General features: G+C 41.0%; 1 protein-coding gene and 1 pseudogene across 5 annotated transcripts in view; one reads left to right on the top strand and one right to left on the bottom strand.

The window, feature by feature from the left end:
- The window catches only part of FBXL2 (F-box and leucine rich repeat protein 2), a 94204-nt gene that overhangs the window by 52887 nt on the left and 17159 nt on the right, over positions 1-24158 (bottom strand). For all 5 annotated transcript variants that reach the window (XM_069562060.1, XM_069562061.1, XM_069562059.1 and 2 more), the window contains exon 2: positions 18905-18966. In XM_069562060.1, coding sequence (XP_069418161.1) covers positions 18905-18966 — 62 coding nt within the window. The remainder of the gene's footprint in view (positions 1-18904; positions 18967-24158) is intronic.
- Positions 6349-6910, top strand: LOC138929789 (large ribosomal subunit protein eL31-like; annotated as a pseudogene).

Genomic DNA, 24158 nt, shown 5'->3' with positions numbered 1-24158 from the left:
CTGAAACGACAACATGGTTACCAATAAATACACACAGGGGTATACAGGAGTGGATGTGTTTCTGCTCCACTGGTCTGTCTGCCTGTGGCAGTAAGACTGTTTCAATTAAGAAGCTTAAAGATCTTGATGTCTAGTAACTTCAGTCCTTCAACTTTGTTTTTCTTCATCAAGATTATCTTGGTTATTCTTGGCTACTCTGAGTTTTTGAATCTCTGCTTGTGTTTTAGAATCAGCATATCAAATTTCACAAAAAAAATTTATAAAATTTTACTGGGATTATGCTGGATTTATAGACACTCTGGGGTCTATAAAATTTTACAGTGGTTAAGTCTTCCAACCCACAAACATGATATACTCCATTATTTATTTAGGACTTCTTTACTATCTCATAGTAATTTTTGTATTTCTCCACATAGATGCTGTTCAGTTTTAGATTTGCTCTCTCCTCCCGGCTATTTGATGTTGTTACTATTAAAATAGAATTTTTTAAATGTCATTTTCTAATTGTTGCTAGTATATAGTTAATTTTCATATACTACTTACATATAGCAATATTTCCAAATTCATTTATATATTCTAAGGATTTTCTACAAACAAAATCAACACACTTGAGAACAATGAAAATTTTCTTTCTTCCTTTTCAACGATCAGCAGTTCAGTTCAGTTGCTCAGTCATGTCCGACTCTTCTCGACCCCATGAACTGCAGCACGCCAGGCCTCCCTGTCCATCACCAACTCCCGGAGTTCACTCAGACTCACGTCTACCAAGTCAGTGTTGCCACCCAGCCATCTCATCCTCTGTCGTCCCCTTCTCCTCCTGCCCCCAATCCCTCCCAGCATCAGAGTCTTTTCCAGTGAGTCAACTCTTCCCATGAGGTGGCCAAAGTACTGGAGTCTCAGCTTTAGCATCAGTCCTTCCAAAGAAATCCCAGGGTTGATCTCATTCAGAATGGACTGGTTGGGTCTCAAGAGTCTTCTCAACACCACAGTTCAAAAGCATCGATTCTTCCGCGCTCAGCTTTCTTCACAGTCCAACTCTCTCAGCCATACATGACCACAGGAAAAACCAGAGCCTTGACCAGACGGACCTTTGTTGGCCAAGTAATGTCTCTGCTTTTTAATATGCTATCTAGGTTGGTCATAACTTTCCTTCCAAGGAGTAAGCATCTTTTCATTTCATGGCTGCAATCACCATCTACAGTGATTTTGGAGACCAAAAAAATAAAATCTGACACTGTTTCCACTGTTTCCCCATCTATTTCCTATGAAGTGATGGGACCAGATACCATGATCTTCGTTTTCTGAATGTTGAGCTTTAAGCCAACTTTTTCACTCTCCTCTTTCACTTTCATCAAGAGGCTTTTTAGTTCCTCTTCACTTTCTGCCATAAGGGTGGTGTCATCTGTATATCTGAGGTTATTGACACTTCTCCCAGCAATCCTGATTTCAGCTTGTGCTTCTTCCAGTCCAGCGTTTCTCATGATGTACTCTGCATAGAAGTTAAGTAAGCAGGGTGACAATATACAGCCTTGTCGTACTCCTTTTCCCATTTGGAACCAGTCTGTTGTTCCATGTCCAGTTCTAACTGTTGCTTCCTGACCTGCATATAGGTTTCTCAAGAGGCAGGTCAGGTGGTCTGGTATTCCCATCTCTCTCAGAATTTTCCACAGTTTATTGTGATCCACACAGTCAAAGGCTTTGGCATTGTCATTACAGCAGAAATACATGTTTTCCTGGAACTCTCTTGCTTTTTCCATGATCCAGCGGATGTTGGCAATTTGATCTCTGGTTCCTCTGCCTTTTCTAAAACCAGCTTGAACATCTGGAAGTTCATGGTTCACGCATTGCTGAAGCGTGGCTTGGAGAATTTTGAGCATTGCTTTACTAGCGTGTGAGATGAGTGCAATTGTGTGGTAGTTTGAGCATTCTTTGGCATTGCCTTTCTTTGGGACTGGAATGAAAACTGACCTTTTCCAGTCCTGTGGCCACTGCTGAGTTTTCCAGATTTGCTGGCATATTGAGTGCAGCACTTTGACAGCATCATCTTTTAGGATTTGAAATAGCTCAACTGGAATTCCATCATCTCCACTAGCTTTGTTCGTAGTGATGCTTCCTAAGGCCCACTTGACTTCCCATTCCAGGATGACTGGCTCTAGGTGAGTGATCACACCATCGTGATTATCTTGGTCATGAAGATCTTTTTTGTACAGTTCTTCTGTGTATTCTTGCCACCTTTTTAATATTGTCTGCTTCTGTTTATCCAATCATTTATATAAGGACATCCTGGTTGCTTCCAGTTTTGTGATTATGAATAATACACATATAAATATGTGTACACAGGTGAGTGCTTTCCACTCAGTTGGAGCATAAATGCTGGATATGTAAGTTTACGCTTAGCTGTAAGAGACGGCCAAACTGTCTTCCAAAGTTGCTATACTGTTTTGAATCACCAGCAATGAAGGAGAGTTCCTGTTGCTCTGAATCTTGCCAACATCCGACAGGTTTTTAAATTTTACCATTCTATTACATGTACAGCAATATCTCATTTTATTTTAGCTTTCAATTCCTGAATGAATTATGATATTAAGCATCTTTTCATATGCTCATTGCATCTGTTTATCATCTCTGGTGAGGTGTCTATTCAGATCTTTTGCCCGTTCTTTAAACTGGTTATTTCCTTATTGGATTTTAAGTGCTCTTGGTATATTGTGGACATCAGTCCTTTATCATATAGTCTTTGCAAATATTTTCTCCCAATCTGTGGCTTGCGTTTTCATTCTATTAACAATGTCCCTCTCAGGGAAGTTTTAGTAAAGTCCAACTTGTCAATTTTGTCTTTCATGGATCATGCTTTTGATATTGTAGCTAGAACTCACTGTCAAACCAAAGGTCACCCACATATTCTCCAATGCTTCCTTCTAGAAGTTTGATAGTTTCAGGTTTTATATTTAGACTTACGATTCATTTTGAGTTGATTTTTGTGAAAGCTATAAGGTCTATTATTCCAATGCCACTTGTTGAAAAGAAAGATGTATTTTCTCCATTAAAATGATTTTTCTCCTTTGTCAAATATCAGTTGACTTTGTGTGGCTCAATTTCTGGGCTCTGTATTCCATTCCACTGATCTGTTTATTCTTTCACCAATACCACACTGAATTGATTACTAAAGCTTTAAACTAAGTCTTTGTAGGTCAGTTGTGTTAATCCTCAAACTTTGCTCTTCAGGAGCATATTGGCCTTTCAGAGTCTTTTGCCTCTCTGTATAAACTTTAGAATGGATTTGTCAATACTCACAAAATAACTCAGTGGTATTTTATCAGAATTGTGTTGATTCTATAGATCAGTTTGGGAAGAATCGACATTTTAACAATATTGAGTTTTCTTTTCCGTTAATATGTAGCATCTCTTCAATTCTTCAAACCTCCTTTGATTTCTTTTCACTGGAGTTTTGGAGTTTTCATCATATAGACCTTTTGACAGACTTATACTCAAGTGTTTCATTTTTTGAATCTAATGTAAATGGTATTGTTTTCTTTTTTTTTTAAGAAATAAAACATTTTTAATCTGAAAGTACAGTATCTTGAAAAGCACAGTAGTACAGGACAACAGGGGCTGGCATCGAGTGAACAGGCAAGAGTTACTGACTAGAGAGGGAGGGGAGGTGGGAGATGGTAGAGCTGAAGGGGCATCAGCAACAGGAGGCAGGGCAAGCTGCGATTTCATACCTGCAGTTAATGGCACAGGTTCTGGTTCCTTGCTGGATTCAATTCTGTCTACCTTCTTGAAAGAACAATCCAGTAATGTCTGAGTGGTAGTTCTTTTTTTCTCATCATAGACGCCACAGTAGCACTGGATTACATTCTGAATGGCTGCTGCAGCCTTCATGTTCCATCCTACATTCGGGTCCTGTGCCTCACAACCTAACAGTGCCTCCCCAAACAGAGCTAACTTATGTGATGAGAGGAAAACACATGCTTACGTCTTCGAAAGTTCACAACTTGAAGGTTCATATATAGAGATTTACAGTACAATGAACTGAGTGAAGTCGCTCAGTCATGTCCAGCTCTTTGGGACCCCAGGGACTGTAGCCTACCAGGCTCCTCTGTCCATGGGATTTTCCAGGCAATAGTACTGGAGTGGATTGCCATTTCCTTCTCCATGGTATTGTTTTCAATTTCAGTTTGGAGTTGGTCACTGCTGCTAAACAATATGAGAAATGGCAATAGGAAAACAGTTATCTTTTGCACATTAACCTTATATCCTGCAATGTTATATAACTGCTTATTAATTCCAGGAATATTTTGTAAATTATTTGGAATTGTCTATGTTTACAATCATGTCATTTACAAACAAAACCAGCTTTATTTCTTCCTTCCCAATGTATACCTTTTCTTTATCTAATTATATTAGGTAGGATTTCCAGTAGTACTATGATGAACAGGAATGGTAAGAGGGGACATCATTTTCTGGTTTCTGATGTCAGGTATAAAGCATCCAGTTTTTCACCATTAAATATAGTGTTAGCTTCAAGGTTGTTATATAAATATTCTTGAGGAAGTTCCCCTCTATTTTGGTTTTATGAGAGCTTTAATCATGAATGAGTGTTAAAATCTGCCAAATACTTTTTCTGCATCTACTGATATGACCATATGATTTCTTTATTAGATCACAGATGTGATAGCTTATCTTGATTTTTGAATGTTGAAGAATCCTCGCAAGCCTGAAATAAATCCCACTTGGTTATAGTACATAATTCATTTTGTACATTGTTCAATTTGAGTTGCTAATATTTTGGTGAAGACTTCTGCATCTATACTCATGATCTAAATTGTTCTATACTTTTCTTTTCTTTTTCAAACATTTTTGTTTATTTTCATCTTCGCTGCGCTGGGTCTTTCTTGCACACGGCTTTTCCAGTTGCGGCGAGTGGGGGCTCCTCCCTAGCGGTGGTGTGCAGGCTTCTCACTGAGGGGCTTCTCTTGCTGCAGAGCGCAGGGTTTCGGGAGGGCAGGCTCAGTGGTGCACAGGCTCTGGTGCCCTGCGGCATGGGGGACCTTTCTGGACCAGGGACTGAACCCGCGTCCCCTGCACTGGCAGGCAGATTCTTAACCACTGGGCCACACGACGTCCTTCCTGTACTTTCCCTTTCTATAACCTCTTTATCTGCTTTTAGTATTAGGCTAATGCCAGCTTCACAGAACGAGTTAGGAATTATTCTGCTCCCATTTATGACAATGTTGAGAATTGGTATCATTTCTTGTGTTCAGCAGCATTCACCAATGAAACCATCTGGGTCTGACATAGTAATTACATATGTGTAATTATATCTGAAATACCTGAGAGTACACTGCAGACAGTGTTCATTTACCCCTAAGATACTCAAATCTCTCCTAAAACAAGGTCATTTTATTTTTCAGAAACACAACAGAGTTAACAAAGCAAGGAAATTAACATGGATACGACACTATAATCTACAGATGGTATTAAAACACCTGTTAATCGTCCCGTTAAAGGCCCTTAAAAGAAAATCTTTTTTTTTCCTGGCCCAGGGTCACATACTGCATTTATCTGTCATGTCTCTTCAGTCGCTTCTAATCTGAAACACTTTCTCAGTTTTTATCTTTCCTGACTTTGCTATTTTTGAAGCATAAAGGTCTCCGTAGAACGTCCTGCTGTAGCTGCTGTTTCCTCACGATCACACTCAAGTCCCACACTGCTGGGAGGAGCGCCCGAGCAGCGGCTCTGTGCCCCTGTGCACCGCAGCAGGAGGCATCTGGTCTCCACTCGTCCTGTTACTGGCGATGCCTACTTCGATCATTCGGTCATGATTTCTGCCAGACTGCCCTATTATAAAGCTACCATTTCCCCCTTTGTAATTAATATGTATCTTGTGGGAGATTATTTGAAATTATGAAAATATTTTGTTTCCCAAATGTCATACCTTCACATATTTCATTATTTTGAAAAGTGGTAAATTAAGGGAAGGAATGTCAAGCAATTATCCTGCCTTTCCTATAAAAACTATAGCACTGTGTAATCAAATAGAAGCGAAGGTAAGTAACACTTTATAAAAGCATTCCAATTAATAAATGAAGGAAAAGAATCAGAGTATCATCATTTTGTAACCCCAATAAGTTCATAGTCTAGGCAATAAGCATACACAAATATAAGCAACTGACAAAACAAGGAAAACTGGAAATTACGGGATTCCTAATAAAAGAACACACCACCACACAGTCTCACATTCACCACAGAGTCAAAGGGGTTGAACCTGAATCTGAAAAAAACCTCTGATCCTGCTGTCAATTTCCAAAAATAAAAATGAAGGAAACATGCTGAAATTGCACCATGAGGATACAACTAGCAAATCCCAGATGGTGCAAACAGCTACATGTCAAATAACCCAAGTTACTCAACAGGTAAGATGTATGGAACAGAAAAGAGATGGACAAGAAAACCTGTTGATTATCAGACACTTGAAGATTTATTAAATGGGAAAGACTAGCTTTTTCCCAACACCAGCTCAGTCTGATGGCTTCCACAAAGAAGGGTGACAAGACAAAAACAGGGCTGGTCCGCCATCAGTGAGGTGGTGTCCAGAGGATACACCATCAATATTCACAAGTGCATCCACAGAATGGGTCTTAAGAAGCATGACCCTTGGTCACTCGAAGAAACCCAGAAATCTGCCATGAAGGAGACGGGAACTCCACAGGTGCATGTTGACACCCAGTTCACTAAAGCTCTCTGGGCCAAAGGAATAAGGAATGTCCCACACTGCGTGCACGTGCAGCTGTCCAGAGAACATACTGAAGATGCAGATTCAACAAACAGGCTCTATACGCTGGTTACTGTGTTACCTGTCACCACTTTTTAAAATCTAGAGACAGCTACTGTGGATGAGAACTAACTGCCAATTGTCGAACGGAGCTATAGACCCACAAAAGAAAACCAAACAAACAGGCAAGACTAAACCATGACGAGCAGGGAGGCACAGACGGGCGGCAAATCCACAGGGCAATGACGCAGAGTGGCCGCTATGAAAGTCAGGGAAGGGTTACTCCTGGAGAGGGACGTGGTCATGACTCCAATGGGAAACGGATGTGCTTCGGTGACTGAAGAAGTTCTACTTATTGACCGAGGTAATGGCTACCAAGGCCTTTGTCTAATAATTGTGGTCTGTATGGTTCTCTAACTATGTATTATACTTTACAATAAAGAAATGTCTTAAGAAAAAATGATACATGAATCAAAGAAGCAATAATGGAAATTGATAAACATTTGAAACTGAACAGTAAACAAACAAAAAACACTAAACTTCAAAACTTATGTAATTCAACAAAAATAGAGCTTTAAGACTATTGCCCACAGAACTTACCTATTATTAGATAAGCAAGCTGAAAATTAATGACCTAAATGTCCAAATTACAGAAGCTAAAGAAAACACAATTAGCCCAAAGAAAGGGGAAAAAAGGAGGGGGGCGGATTTAAAAAGCTAGAAGGGAAATTTGTTTTAAAAAAAGAAAACAAAGAAAAAATAGAAAAAAGTACACCAATGTCATCAAAAAGATAAAACAAGTGTTGGTGAGGATGTGGGGAAAAGGGAACCTTTGTACACTGTTGGCAGGAATGTGAATTAGTTCAGCCACCTCAGAAAACAATATGAAAGGTTCCTGGAACAATTTTAAATAGCATTACCATATGATCCAGCAATTCCATCTCTGAGTGCATGAAACGAAAGCAGGATACTGAAGAGGTGTACGCACGCCCAGTTTATGCAGCGTCAGCGACCGCAGCCAAGACACGGGACACCTGAGTGCCTGTCAGCGGACTCACAGCTGAACACGTGGCCCGCTCACACAGCAGAGCATCACTCAGCCGTGAGAAAGAAGAAAGCCTTGCCATCTGCGGCAACACGGTTTCTAAGGACACTGCTAAGATAAGTCAGAGACAGGCAAACACTGTACAGTATCACTTATATGTGGGCCCGAAAGGAAAGCCAGACTCAGAAAGACGCGGCTAGAGTCTGGGGCTGGGGGAACAGAAGAGAGATTGTTTTAAGGGTACAAATTTGCAACTAGTATATAAATAAGTCCTAGAGATCTAATCAACAATATAGTGATTATAGATAACAACACTGTAATAAAACCAAACTTTCTAAGAGATTAGATCTTAATTATTCCCCCCAAATAAACGGTAATTACATGATGTGCAGAGGTGTAGCTAACGCTACAATGGCACTCACATTACAATATATGAATGGACCCCATCAACATGTTGCACAACTTAAATTTTTACAGTTACATATTGAATATATATATATATTTTAAACTGTGACAACCTCTGGAAACACTGGCTTTATCAAGAGCTGTAAAAATGTTCTCATTTAATCCAGTAATTCCATTTCAGGAAGTTATCATAAAGAAATAATTCAACAGAAGAATTTATTTCAGCTTTATCTATAATTTTAAAAAGCAACCAAAAGGTTAAGTAAATCATTACTTATCAACTTCATGGAATATGAAGCAGCCATTGAAATGGTAATTATGAAAAGTATTTGGTAATAGGGGAGCGTAATCATTAAATGTCAGGTAGGGAAAAGCTCAGAAGAAAATGCTATGTTTCATGCACTTTCAAATAAGCATAAATAAATACATACAAGGGCCATGAGAAGAAAACTATAAACTACAAGGTTTCCCAAATATAGTATTGTTTTTTGAAACTTTTTTTTCTCTGCCCTGAACGTTCTCACACACAGACATACATATGCCTACACACATACGCCTATACTTTCATAAGTATACATTCACAGATAATCCACATATACCTAAGACAAGCCCACCCACTACACATACATACATCTATGCTAATTGGCAGAAAAACAGATACACAGATCAATGAAACAAAAACGAGTCCAGAACAAACCCATACATATATGGTCAATTAATTTATGACAAAGGACCCAAGATATACAATGGGGAAAGAGCAGCCTCTTCAATAAATGGTGCTAGGAAAACTGGACAGCCACATGCAAAAGAATGAAACTGGACCACTGTCTTATAACCAAAAAAATTAAAATGGATGAAAGATTGAAACAGAAGACCTAAAACCATCCAACTCCCAGAAGGAAACACAGGCAGCAAGCTTCTTGACCGAGGCCTTAGAAATGATTTTTTTGATTTGACACCCAAAGCAAAGACAACCAAAGCTAAAAGAAACAAAAGAACTACCTCAGACTAGAAAGCTTCTGCACAACAAAGGAAACCGTCCACAAAATGAAAAGGCCATCTACTGACTAGGAGAAAATATCTGCAAACCATATACAATATATACAACCCAACAGCAAGAAACCAAAGAATTAAGTTCACACGTGGGTAGAGGACCCAAGCAGAAATTCTTCCCAAGACACACTAATGGCCAGGAGGCACTTGGAAACCGTGCTCCATAAGACGAGTCCCCAGTGTGATGCAAATCAAGGTCACAGCGAGGCAACACCCGCACCTACTGGAATGGCTGTATCAGAAAGGCGAGAAGTGAGTACCGGCGAGGATGCGGAGAGAAAGCAAACCTTGGGCACTATTATGGGGACGTACACTGGTGCAGCCACCGTGGATAACAGTATGGCAGTGCCTCAGAAATTTAAAATACAACCACCATATGACCCAGCGGTGCTACTTGGGGATATTCGTCTGGAGAAAACAAACGCGTAAGACTGGGCAGCAGATATACACACCAACCACGTCCACTGCAGCATTACTCACAGCAGCTAAGCCACAGGAGCAGCGAAAGTGCCTGTCTATCAGTGGATGACCAAGGGAAGAAATGGGGGGCTCCCCTCATGGCCAGCGGCTAAGACTCCCGGATCCCAGTGCAGGCGGCCCAGGTTTGATCCCTGGTCAGGGAACTAACAAGAAAAGATTCTGCGTGCCGCAACTAAGACCCGGCACAGCCAAAGAAGTAAAACAGATAAAAAATGTGAGAGGTAGCGTTATATACGAAAATTATTCAGCAATAAAGAAAGAATGAAACTGCCATTTGTGACAACACAGACAGACCTCGAGGGTATTATGCTAAGTGAAATAAGTCACACAGAGGAAAACAAATACCTTATGATCTCACTTACATGTGGTATCTTAGCAAACAAACAAACACCTGATCTCAAAGATACAGAGAACAGGTTTGTGGTTGCCAGAGGTGCAGGAGTGAGCAAAACAGGTGAATGGGGTCAAAAGGTACAATTCCAGTTATAAAGTAAATGTTATGGGGATGCAATACACAGCATGGCAATTATAGCTAATAATAGTGTATTCCATACTCAAAAGTTGCTGAGAGTAAATCTTAAGAGTTCTCATCATAAGAAAAAAGTTTTGTAACTATGTGTGGCAACAGATGTTAACTAGACTTAATGTGGTAATCATTTTGCAGTTATGTGCAAATATCAAATCATTATATTGTATACCTGTGTCAACTATATATATATATATATATATATATATATAAAACCTCAATTTTTTAAAGATTAGATTTACTGTGTTATGCAACATCCAGGACAAACACAAGAAATTATAAAGTGTGTAAAGAACCTATACACACAGTCAAGAAAGAGAACACAGTCCTGAACTTAGAGAAAGCCTTAGGCTGAACTAGGTGAAAGCTGGGGTGAACAAAAGACTGGCACCTTCTCTACAAATAACAAACACTGGAGAGGGTGTGGGAACGCGGAACCCTCCTACACTGCTGGTGGAGATCTAAGTTGGTGCAGCTACGGTGGAAAACCACATGGAAGTCCCTCACAAAACTAAAAACAGAATGACCGTGTGACCCGGCAATCCTACTCCTGGGCATATATCCAGACAAAACTATAATTCAAAAAGATACACGGACACCGATGTTCATAGCAGCACTGTGCACGATAGCCAAGAAACGAAAGCAGCTTGAGTTATGTCCACTGACAGATGACTGGATAAAGGAGCGGTACAACATGCACAGCAACACTGCTCAGCGGTAGAAAAGAATGAAACAGTGCCCTTCACCGCAACATGGATGCAGACACAAACTGCCACACGGAGCCAGAAAGAGGGAGACGAATGCCCCACGGTATCCCACACGTGGAGTCCAGACTCTGACACAAACGACCTATCTATGGGACACAAACAGAATCGGGGACAGAGAGAGGACTTGTTCTCAAGGGGGAGACAAGCGGGAGCGGGTCAGGTTAGGAGTGGGGGCTCAGCACATGCAAACTATGACACACAGAACAGAGAAACAGCAAGGCCCCGCTGCAGAGCAGAGGCAGCCCCAGCCAATACGCTGTGATGAGCCCCAACGGGAAAGAACACGAAAAAGAACACACATACTCTCTTCTATTCTGGCTTATCATTTCCCTGGAGGAGGAAATGCCAACCCACTCTGGTATTCTTGCTTGGATGATCTCATGGACAGAGGAGCCTGGCAGGCTACAGTCCATGGTGTTGCAAAGCGTATACAACTGAATATATATATATATATAAATAAACTGAGTCTCTTTGCTGTACAGCAGTAATTAACAAAACATTGTAGTTCAACTACACATCAATAAAAAATAAATTAAGACTGGCACTTCCAAGAAAGCAGAATGACTATGGGAGAGAACAAATTAAATGACACTTTCAGGGGCCGGAAGTAAATCAGCTATCAGGAGTTTACAAGAAAGTTGGAAAAAAGTGAGAGAGGAAATACAGTAAGAAATAGTAAGTGGAAAGTTCTGGAAGAATAAGTCTTCACAATTTATGTGGACTTTACAGTAAAGGCAAACAGGGAAAGTTTTAAGCAGGAGAGAAGCAAAATTAGTAAGATAAAAAGTAAATAAAAAAATAGAAAACTGCAATAATAATCATAGTGAATAAAATATTTTAATCATTAAAACCCCCAATGCCCTCTTACAAAGATTATTGAGACATTACTTGAAAAAACTGAATGGAAAACTGTAGAGGAGACGGTACTATTAAGAACAAGATGGGGGCTTCCCTGGTGGTCCAGTGGCTAAGAATCTGCCTTGCAATGCAGGGGACGCCGACTAGATCCAGCGATCGCGCTTCAGCGCAACAAAGTAAGCCCACCGCAAAGACCGGGCCCCCTGGCCACAGCCACCGAAGCCCGAGCACCTGAGCCTGCGCTCCGCAATAAGAGAAGCCACGGCAACAAGCCCACGCTCCGCAACCGGAAAACAGCCTCCCACTCGCCACACTAAAGAGAGCCCGAGCACAGCAACAAAGACCCAGCACAGACTATAAATAAACAAAAACAAGAAGGGGAAAGAAAACTCCTACAGACCAATAACAGACAGCAGGCAAAATGGTTTTTTTATAGGCAGTAGGCAAAAGATATATACACAGTGACAAAGGTATAAAGAGATGCTGACGTCGTTAGAATTCAGGGAAATTCAAAGCAGCAGCACAGTGAGACGTCAGTCTATACTTAAGACACATACAGCATTTAAAACTGGGAAAGAACAACTCAACTGGGTCTCTCATCCATTGTCTGTATGAATGCAAGCTGATAAGACCACTTTGGAAAAACAAATGTTACATATGAAGTTAAATATTTGCACAGCCTGAGAAGGTAACAGGCAGAAAGGCTAAGGGGTCTCCTCCAAACGGAGAAAACAGGCTGCAAGTGTCAGGCGTTTTTTCTCTCTCTCTTCAGCGGCAGGAGGAAACAAAGGACAAGTGTCAGATTTTTTTCCCTTCTCTATGCATAATTAAAAGGTTTCTCTTAAAATTCTGTGTTACCATGAAGACACCTGGTTACACCTGAACTTTTCTCAAACCTTGAGCTAACTAATGCATTTTTCTTACAGAAACGTTTTTCTTAAGCTGTTAATGAACTATGTATTTACCCTAGTCTTTCTTCAAGTCTGTTCCTCTTAAGACTCAGAATCAGTAATGGCTCAACAAACCAGTATGTTTTACTCATTCACTGTTCTGATCTATGTTAATGAAACTATGTATTTGCTTGGAAACCTGCCTTTCTTCAAGATTCATGTCAGTCGTTTTATGGCCCGGGAAGACTCACTTTGTGCCAATGTCATCTCAAAATGCATGTTGTGGGTGAGGGGCCCGGTGCCACTCTGAGTTTTGAGACATTTCCTTTCTCTAATTAGCAGCCTGCTCATAGGTATATAACATACCACTAAAGGCTAGCAGGGGGCACTCTTTCTGCCCCCTTCTGATGTCTATGTCACAAGTTTGCTCTTTTATACTTTATCTCTTTTACACTTTAAAAAAACTGCATTACACAAAAGCTCTGAGTGATCAAGCCTCGTCACTGGCCCTGGGTTGAATTCCTCTCCTCTGGAGGCCAAGAATCCTGGCGTCTTTCACAGCTCAACAACAACCTTTCAAGCCTATGACCTCTAGCAACTCAACTCAATATATTTACTGACCATCTGTATTTCCTCCTTTGTTCAGACCCTCTTCAAATTTTTCTAAGAGTTAATCCATCTGTTTCTTAATAATTTTTAATAATTCGTGTATATGTTAAAGAAGATAGCCCTCTCTTATAATGTGTATTTGAATTATTTCATCTACCACTAGGCTGCATATTTTGCCATATTTTACTATTCATAGAATCAAATTTGCCAATCTTTTCTGTTGTAACTACTGAATTCACAGCTTTTAAATTAACAGTTCTCTAACATAACTTTGCAGGGATAACACTCTAGAGTAGAATGTACTAGTTTCACCCTTATCTGTGGAGTTCTATTCATGCTTCATGCCACCCCAATGTACATTTAAAAATCCAAAGGCATCATCAGAGTTTTAATTGTAAGCATAACCCCAACCAGAGAACAATTTGCCTCTGCCATGATTTGGACTTAGATGCTAACCTTAAAATAATACATAATAGTATACAGAGGGAAGGGCCTTTAAGCATCTGCATCTAATTTCAACATACATTAATTCAGTCCTGTATAGCCTCATACAAGGTAAAACAACAATAAACATGACCAAACCAAAAGGAAAAAAAAAAGCCTCTTTAACAAAAAGAGAAATCTGCATAGATGTTTAAACCTGTATTTGACGTTCTGTGACTACTTGTTAGTCACTCAGTCGTGTCCAACTCTTTGCAACCCCATGGACTGCAGCCCGTCAGGCTCCTCTGTTCATGGAATTCTCCAGGCAGGAATATGGAGTGGGTTGCCATTCCCTTCTCCATTCCTGACCCAGAGATTGAACCCAGGTCTCCTGCACTGCCATATTCTTTACCATCTGGGCCACCAGGGAGGCCCAATTTGCAGTATGTACCCCTAAAAGAGCATCTTACCTGTTTGGTTGCCTTGGAATATATATAAAGACATCAAGACAGCAGAAGGTACCAGTCCTTGAAAAAGTCTATGGAGTACTACAACCAGCCAGCAAGCAAGAACGCTCATTCAATGATGCCCCAAACAGGAATGAGCCCTTTACTGCACTGCTCCCCAGGGTCCCGTGATCACAGATTGGCACTGGGCTGTAACTTAATAATTACAACAAAACCACAATTATTTTAACTCATGGAACTGGCTTATAAATTTCAGAAAAGGGAAATTTGAAAATTTAAGTGCTAGTTACTTTGTAATTTTCCCTAGCAAACTAGTAAAACTGCCAAATTATATGTAATTATGTAGTTGATTGCATTTGCCAAAATTATTAGGCTCAGCTCTCCTGTTTGGGGCAATCAATCCTTCATCAAGCCCACAAACACATTGAGGACTTTGTCATGGATCCACATACATTTTAAAAGGAAAGAAAATTACATAGATAATGGTGATTTGGGTTTTAAAAATATGTCTAACAAGTTTTCTTTCATTATTATTCATTACTAACAAGAGCCATGTCTTCTCACAATGTTTTAAAATATTTACTGCATGTAGCACTCCCTATTCCTATGAAGCTGTTTACATGCATTTTCATTTCAGCACTAAAATCTGAAAACAACCACGTGTGTGTGTGCGTGAGTTGCTCAGTCGTGTCCTGCTCTCTGTGACCCCACGGACTGTAGCCCACCAGGCTCCTTTGTTCATGGAATTCTCCAGGCAAGAATACTGGAGTGGGTTGCCCATGCCCTTCTCCAGGGGATCTTCCCAGCCCCGGGATCAAACCAGGTCTCCCACACTGCAGGCAGATTCTTTACTGTTTGAGTTACCTGGGAAGCCCAAAAGAGAAGTAAAAACTTAACGTCAAACAAATTAATCTTACAGCTTGAAACCTGAATTGTGGGCCAATACTTGCTCATGCCAGACTGCTTTTCTCAATAGGAATGGTTCTTTCCAAGAGACTGCCTTCTCAATAATACAAAATGATTATCAGTTATCATAATTACCACCACTGCTCTGCTCAAGCGCCAAAAGTTGTCAGTTTAATGTCAGATGGTAGTATGAAATTTCTATTGAGATTAAATTAGTGCAAGTTGAAGAAATGAAGCAGTAGGCCATATTAACTTGCTTAATAACCAGGTCCTTTACCAGATCATTAGCAGTAGCATATGTTAAGATGCATATCAGGATAGCTTGCTTTTATCAATTGTTTGTATTAAAACTAACTGTACTATCAACAGTATTTATTAAGTATTCAGACATCCAAAATTGATATTATATAATAATAAAACATTTATTTAACATTTATTAAATGCCAGATGCTCAGAGCTACCAACAGCCCCTTTAAATAAGAACTATTACTATTACAGATATGGGAAATTAGGCCTGGAGAGTGAAGTCACTTTACGGTCACACAACCAGTAAATGGGGAGAGCAGAAATTTCAACCAAGTAAAGCTCCAAAAGTAACATATCCAATAACAATGAACATAAGTATAAGCAAGGACCCAACTCACTAACAGACACAGAGATTATAACTATACATTTCCACTATTTGAGCATTATATAACTGACTCCAGGAATAGCAAACACAAGCTGTTTGTTGAACTGTGTGTGCGTGAAGGGCAGAGGAGAACTTTAACATCCTTAATTTATAAGCGAAAGCCGGACAGAAAGAGCAAAACTGTCAATGCTTGTTAAGTAACAAACTAAAAACGGGTACCAGAAGGAGTCCGTGAATTAATAATATTGAGGGGTCTTAAAACTAGAAATATAAGATGACCAGATTAAAAAAACTCCGACTTTTCTGACTGGATTCGAAGTGATATAAAGTGATGAAGAGTACGTAATTCTAGGTCATGCTTGCTAATGGTTCCAGAGAGTAAGCTCAGACTTCACTGTATATGATCAGCAACGGAGGCGAGCAGAGAATTTAAGAGGGTAGTAACAGACGCAGTAAAAAAATGGCAGAGAAGATGACCTTGGCAGCAAGTCAATAAGATTATCATAAAGTCAAAGAATTCACACCTGTTGATGAAGATGGAAAGTAAACAGGAGTTCAGTAAGAACAGGAACAACAGTCTGCTCTGTCACAAAGAAGCGCACAACACGAAGTGGAAATGTAAGCAGAAGACAGGCTGAGAGCATGACGACCTCGCCGAACTCAGCAAAAGCTGTCAACACTCAGGCTCCGTGAGGCGGGGACTCTGCAGCGCTCATTCACTTTGTTGCGGAATTAACGTACGACAAAGACGCCTGCTTTGGCAACCAGGCTCAAACTCTTCTTCAATCTTTTGCTTAAAAAGGGTAGCTGGGAAAAGGAAAGCTATTACTATTGAGAATAGAAAACCTGAGAGTAAAATGACGGAAATGATTTAAAGGCCAGCAAAAATTAAAATCTGGCTGGAGTTAGGCCCGAGACGCAAGAGTCAGAGGAGACCTACCGTGGCAGTCCTGTAACTGTTAACTTCCCCTTTTACAGACTCCAAAATAAGGAAAGAAGTGGGAACGCAAATCTACCAATAAACATGTTGTAAACATCTGCTCTCAAACGACAATTTTGTTTTAAAAAATGATCCATGTGTGAGCCTTAGCATGACTCAAAAACTGCGACTCCAGGATTTTTGAAAGCGGGGTCCATGATGGATCCTTAAAAGAATCAAAATTTCTAAAACAGCAGTTCAGAAATCACACCAGCACAGAAAGTTATATAATTCCACAGCGCTCCCCACCCCAACTCCCCCTCCCTTTTGGTCAATAGGTAGAAACAGTACCACGGCTGAGTACAGTGTAAGAGCTAATTCTACCAGCAGGGAAAAAATATTAAGTTAGCAGCCTTGAGTCACAAAGAGCAGCAGTATTCAGGAGAAGGGTGGGGTTTAATCGCACTCCAGTGCTGAACGACTAAGGTGGGTCGGCCTGAAGCTGGTTACGAGCACCCCGGGGTATAAACGACATATTCACATTAAGGTCTGATGTCTGTGCTAGAAAAGTGCTCAGACCAAGAGGGCAACACTGCACAACTCTGGAAATGCTGCTCACTCTGGTCTGCTGTGGATGACACCTCCTACAGCCACACGGCCACAGCTGGCCCACCCGAACCACGCTGGCTCCACAGCTCACTGTGCTTGACCAGACTGGATGGGTGGATACGATAAGCACATCACTCCTTCCTTGTCACCACTTTCGGAACTTTAAAATGGTCATTATACCCAAAGAATATTCTCTCTTAGCCAAGCAAATATTTATTTTGTTCAAATAAAGCGTGACTGCTGTATCTTTCATGTGATTCTGCCATGACTTAATTTTCTTTATTAACTGAGCAGAATGAGCACATGGCAACACCTGATGACCAATGAAATGCCATCCTGAAGCCCCTAAAAGGTGATCATCAGCCCAAGACACGAAGTCTTCACCCTGTTCCGGACTCAAGAACAGGAGTCTAAACACCGAGGCGGCAAAGGTGAGCCATCCATGGCATTTACAGAGCAACCCCAGTATGGAAACAACACACATACTCGCCCCCAACATGTTAAAATGAGAGTGAGCGCAGGCAGGGAATGGGGTCAGCGGGTCACTTTCTTACTGTAGGTCAGCATCTCCCCCCCAGATTTCCAAGGATTATTAAAAGAGTCCCAAGGTCGGTAAGTTTGAAATGCCACAGTTATTCATCTGGGAGCATCACCACGCTCATCAGCCTATTAAGGCTCTGAGAGGGCAAGCAGTAAAGAAACTGGTTCTGTTTACCTTGCATTTCCCATACTTATTGATCACAAAACCTGTTTTATGTTTTGTTTTGTGAAACATTACTGATATGAAAAGTTTGGGAAATGCCACACCTAAGATTATCATGTATTCATGTATTAACTGTTTGTTAACAATTAAAATATAACATCCAAAACTAAAATAAGGTTTCCTTGGCGCCTGCTGAGTAGGAAAGGAAGCTGCACTGCCTGAGGATCAACAAATGTTGGTTGATAACTTTACTTGGCGAAATGCCAAGCAAAATACCACTACCTGTATTTTCTGCAATGCTAAAAATAAAGGACAAAGAGCCTGTTCTACAGTACTGTCACTTAGCACAGAATTCTCATAAAATGGATAACATCAATATGTGGGCTGACACCATTTTAAGTGCTCAGTAAGAACACGTAGTATAATTATTTTAAAATCAATTTATCAGAAAACATCTAAACGTCTATAACTTCAGGAGCTCACAGCCTTAATAACCTCTCCTCGCGTTACTGACTACATTGAGAGAATCTACTGATACCCAAACAGTGTCACCTACTGAAGATTATTACAATACTTACCACATTACAAAAAGAATCCAGACCAATGCTACGTACATACTTAGTACATTCTGGATTAGACCAAGTAAAAGTTAACAACAAGCTGAACAGCATTCTATAAAACAAAAACAGAAAGTCAGTTAGGCTGATTCTGGCTGTTTTTCTATGCTATGGACTCACAGTGAGAAAGGAGACTGTCTTCGAACTTGATGACTGAATCATACATGAAATCTTAAAATCTTTACATTTCGAATCATATACAAAGTCCCTACACTTACCTCAAAAGAAGTTCTTTGGGTAACTTTTTGTTAATAAGGCCTTCATCATTATTTGAGAACACCTGAAAGTAAAAAAAAGTGAAATTATTAAAATGTCCCTCAATCAATCAAAAAAACAGTTACATATTTTGTAGATCAAAATGGCCCCAAGGAAGCTCAGGAAGGAAGGGATATAATTATGACCGATTCACACTGCTGTAGAGCAGAAACCAACACAAAATTGTAAATCAATCTTCCACCAATTAAAAAAATTTTTTTTAATGGCCCCAATCACCATCCCATAATTACGATGACATTAATTTCACGAAGTCAGTATTCTTCAATATTGACAGACACAAATACAGTTTATATTCTATACCATTTAATAAGAATGGCAAACATTTAGAGAAGAGTTAACACACCGTCACTTCTATACTACACTGTATTAGAGATTCCAGGCAAGGCTACTCAGCAAAGAAAATAAATAAAAGGCATGCTGACTGAAAAGGAAGAAATAAAACAACTTCTATTTATAGATGACACAATCCTGTACACTGAAAATTTCAGAAAAAAGACATAAAAAGCTATTAATCATGGAATTCAGCAAGGTTGAAAGATTTAACATACAAATATACCATGGATTTATACAAAAATAATTTGTATTTCCATACATTAGCAATGAACAACCTGAAAATAAAATTAAGAAAATAATCTCATTTGTAATAGCATAAGAAAAACCTATTTAGGAATACATGATATTATATATTGAAAACTTATACTAAACCCTGTCCTGAGTCATCAGACTTAAACTGAAACACATTACATGTTCACAAACTGGAAGATTTAACAGTGCTGAGTTAGCAGCGTTTCTCAGCTTTGTACCTACTCTACTTGGGGTTTGCCAACTATGTCCAGTCTGCTGTTATGCCCATCAAATGAGTCCTTAACTTCTAACATGGTACTATCACTTCTGCATTCCCAGTTAGATCTTTTTATAGTCTTCCATTTTCCTGTTAAAATTTCCCAACTCTTCATCCATTCCAACTGTTCAACATCTGGCCCATCACTGCCTCAGTTTCTCTAAGCTCTTCTCCTAACCATGGGTCACACTCTTTTTATTTCTTTCCATGTCTCATAATTTGTTATTTTACAACAAATAATTGTGAGTAAAAAACCCCAGAACTTTACAAAGATCAATGAAACCAAGAGCTGTTTCTTTGAAACAACTGACAGAAGGGAAGGAGAGACTAGCCAAGAGGGCAAAGCAGAAAGACCGCGAGCTTACCTCCTCTCAGACGCACACCAAATCACAACCACCCACGAAAAAGACCAGGACCTACCAGAAAAAAATCTACAGCTAAAGACATAAAGAGGAGCTACATGAGACAGGTAGGAGGGGGCGAAACAACCCGGTCCCTCACCACAGAGATGACAACCCACAGACTGGAGGGTAATTACGCTGCAGAGTTCTCCCCCGGGAGTGAGCGTGCTGAGCCCCGTGTAAGGCTCCACAGCCCTGGGGTCAGGCAGCAAGAAGACAAACCCGGGGATCTGGCTTTGAAGGTCGGTGGGGCTTAGCCTCAGGAGTCCCTAAGGACTGAGGGAAAGAGAGTAGGCTCTTAAAAGGAGCACACAAAATCTGCCGTGCTCCAGAACTCAGGGCAAAAGCAGTCATCTGACAGCAGCGAGGGCCAGATCTACCTGCTGGTCTCAGGGAGCCTCTTGGAGAGGTGGGGGAAGCGGGGCTGCGGCTCATCCTGGGGACAAAGACACTGGCAGAGGCCATTCTTGGGAGCTCCTTCTATTGGGCAAACACGGGCACTGGCAGGCCCCATTGAGGAACCTGGCCCGTCCAACAGCCTGCAGGGACCAGTGCTGGGAAACCTCAGGCAAAGCAACTAACTGGACAGGGACACAGCCCCACCTATCAACAGACAGGCCGCCAAAAACTCCCTGAGACCACAGTCACCTCTGGACACAGCTCTGCCCATCACAGGGACAGGCACCAGCTAAACTGCCCAGGAGCCCCGCTTTAGGCTCTGGACAAGCCTCACCTACCGGGGGCAGACACTAGATGCAAGAGAGCCCTAGTCTGTACAGCCGGCCTGCCCAAGGCAGGCCAGACCCTACCCTGGGACAGGCTGGCCCTGACCCTTCCTCCTAGCAAGGCCAGCACAGCCTCAGAATGCCCTTGACCCTATATCTGTATCAGAAAACACCTCCTGCACCACCCCCCAACACATCAGTTATCAGACACCAGCTCTGTGATCCCTGAGCACTACGGTCAGACCCCAGGACCTGACTCAGACCATAAGTCAGTCAGTTCAGTGGCTCAGTCGTGCCCGACTCTTTGCAACCCCATGAATCACATCACACCAGGCCTCCCTGTCCATCACCAACTCCCGGAGTTCACTCAGACTCACATCCATCGAGTCAGTGATGCCATCCAGCCATCTCATCCTCTGTCGTCCCCTTCTTCTCCTGCCCCCAATCCCTCCCAGCATCAAAGTCTTTTCCAATGATCAACTCTTCGCATGAGGTGGCCAAAGTACTGGAGTCTCAGCTTTAGCGTTATTCCTTCCAAAGAACACCCAGGACTGATCTCCTTCAGAATGGACTGCTTGGATCTCCTTGCAGTCCAAGGGTCTCTCAAGTGTCTTCTCCAACACCACAGTTCAACAGCATCAATTCTTCGGCGCTCAGCCTTCTTCACAGTCCAACTCTCACACCCATACATGACCACTGGGAAAACCATAGCCTTGACTAGACGGACCTTAGTCGGCAAAGTAATGTCTCTGCTTTTTAATATGCTGTCTAGGTTGGTCATAACTGTTCTTCCAAGGAGTAAGTGTCTTTTAATTTCATGGCTGCAGTCACCATCTGCAGTGATTTTGGAGACCAAAAAAATAAAGTCTGACACTGTTTCCACTGTTTATCCATCTATTTCCCATGAAGTGATGGGACTGGATGCCATGATCTTCATTTTCTGAATGTTGAGCTTTAAGCCAACTTTTTCACTCTCCTCTTTCACTTTCATCAAGAGGCTTTTTAGTTCCTCTTCACGTTCTGCCATAAGGGTGGTGTCATCTGTTTATCTCAGGTTCTTGATATTTCTCCCAGCAATCTTGATTTCAGCTGTGTTTCTTCCAGTCCAGCATTTCTCATGATGTACTCTGCATATAAGTTAAATAAGCAGGGTGACAATATACAGCCTTGACACACTCCTTTTCCTATTTGGAACCAGTCTGTTGTTCCATGTCCAGTTCTAACTGTTGCTTCCTGACCTGCATACAGATTTCTCAAGAAGCAGGTCAGGTGGTCTGGTATTCCCATCTCTTTCAGAATTTTCCACAGTTTATGGTGATCCACACAGTCAAAGGCTTTGGCATAGTCGATAAAGCAGAAATAGATGTTCTCCTGGAACTCTCTTGCTTTTTCCATGATCCAGCGGATGTTGGCAATTTGATCTCTGGTTCCTCTGCCTTTTCTAAAACCAGCTTGAACATCAGGGAGTTCATGGTTCACATATTGCTGAAGCCTGGCTTGGAGAATTTTGAGCATTACTTTACTAGCATATGAGATGAGTGCAATTGTGCGGTAGTTTGAGCATTCTTTGGCATTACCTTTCTTTGGGACTGGAATGAAAACTGACCTTTTCCAGTCCTGTGGCCACTGCTGAGTTTTCCAAATTTGCTGGCATACTGAGTGCAGCACTTTCACAGCATCCTCTTTCAGGATTTAAATAGCTCAACTGGAATTCCATCACCTCCACTAGCTTTGTTCGTAGTGATGTTTCCTTAGGCCCACTTGACTTCACATTCCAGGATGTCTAGCTCTAGATGAGTGATCACACCATCGTGATTATCTGGGTCGTGAAGATCTTTTTTGTACACTTCTGTGTATTCTTGCCACCTCTTCTTAATATCTTCTGCTTCTGTTAGGTCCATACCATTTCTGTCCTTTATCAAGCCCATCTTTGCATGAAATGTTCCCTTGGTATCTCTAATTTTCTTGAAGAGATCTCTAGTCTTTCCCATTCTGTTGTTTTCCTCTATTTCTTTGCATTGATTGCCGAGGAAGGCTTTCTTATCTCTTCTTGCTATTCTTTGGAACTCTGCATTCAGATGCTTATATCTTTCCTTTTCTCCTTTGCTTTTGGCTTCTCTTCTTTTCACAGCTATTTGAAAGGCCTCCCCAGACAGCCATTTTGCTTTTTTCCATTTCTTTTCCATGGGGATGGTCTTGATCCCTGTCTCCTACACAATGTCATGAACCTCCATCCATAGTTCATCAGGCACTCTGTCTATCAGATCTAGGCCCTTAAATCTATTTCTCACTTCCACTGTATAACCATAAGGGATTTGATTTAGGTCATACCTGAATGGTTTAGTGGTTTTCCCTACTTTCTTCAATTTAAGTCTGAATTTGGCAATAAGGAGTTCATGATCTGAGTCAAAGTCAGCTCCCAGTCTTGTTTTTGCTGACCGTATAGAGCTTCTCTATCTTTGGCTGCAAAGAATATAATCAATCTGATTTCGGTGTTGACCATCTGGTGATGTCCATGTGTAGAGTCTTCTCTTGTGTTGTTGGAAGAGGGTGTTTGCTATGACCACTGCATTTTCTTGGCAAAACTCTATCAGTCTTTGCCCTGCTTCATTCCGTATTCTGAGGCCAAATTTGCCTGTTACTCCAGGTGTTTCTTGACTTCCTACTTTTGCATTCCAGTCCCCTTTAATGAAAAGGACATCTTTTTTGGGTGTTAGTTCTAGAATGTCTTGTAGGTCTTCACAGAACCGTTCAACTTCAGTTTCTTCAGTGTTACTGGTTGGGGCATAGACTTGGATTACTGTGATATTGAATGGTTTGCCTTGGAGACGAACAGAGATCATTCTGTCGTTTTTGAGATTGCATCCAAGTACTGCGTTTCGGGCTCTTTTGTTGACCGTGATGGCTACTCCACTTCTTCTGAGGGATTCCTGCCCGCAGTAGTAGATATAATGGTCATCTGAGTTAAATTCACCCATTCCAGTCCACTTTAGTTCACTGATTCCTAGAATGTTGACGTTCACCCTTGCCATCTCTTGTTTGACCACTTCTAATTTGCCTTGATTCATGGACCTGACATTCCAGGTTCCTATGCAACATTGCTCTTTACAGCATCCGACCTTGCTTCTATCACCAGTCACATCCACGGCTGGGTATTGTTTTTGCTTTGGCTCCATCCCTTCATTCTTTCTGGAGTTATTTCTCCACTGATCTCCAGTAGCATATTGGG

This window comes from Ovis canadensis, chromosome 19 (genome assembly GCF_042477335.2).
Source record: "Ovis canadensis isolate MfBH-ARS-UI-01 breed Bighorn chromosome 19, ARS-UI_OviCan_v2, whole genome shotgun sequence".
In the NCBI taxonomy this organism is placed as follows: domain Eukaryota; kingdom Metazoa; phylum Chordata; class Mammalia; order Artiodactyla; family Bovidae; genus Ovis; species Ovis canadensis.
This window is presented reverse-complemented; position numbering and strand designations above follow the sequence as displayed.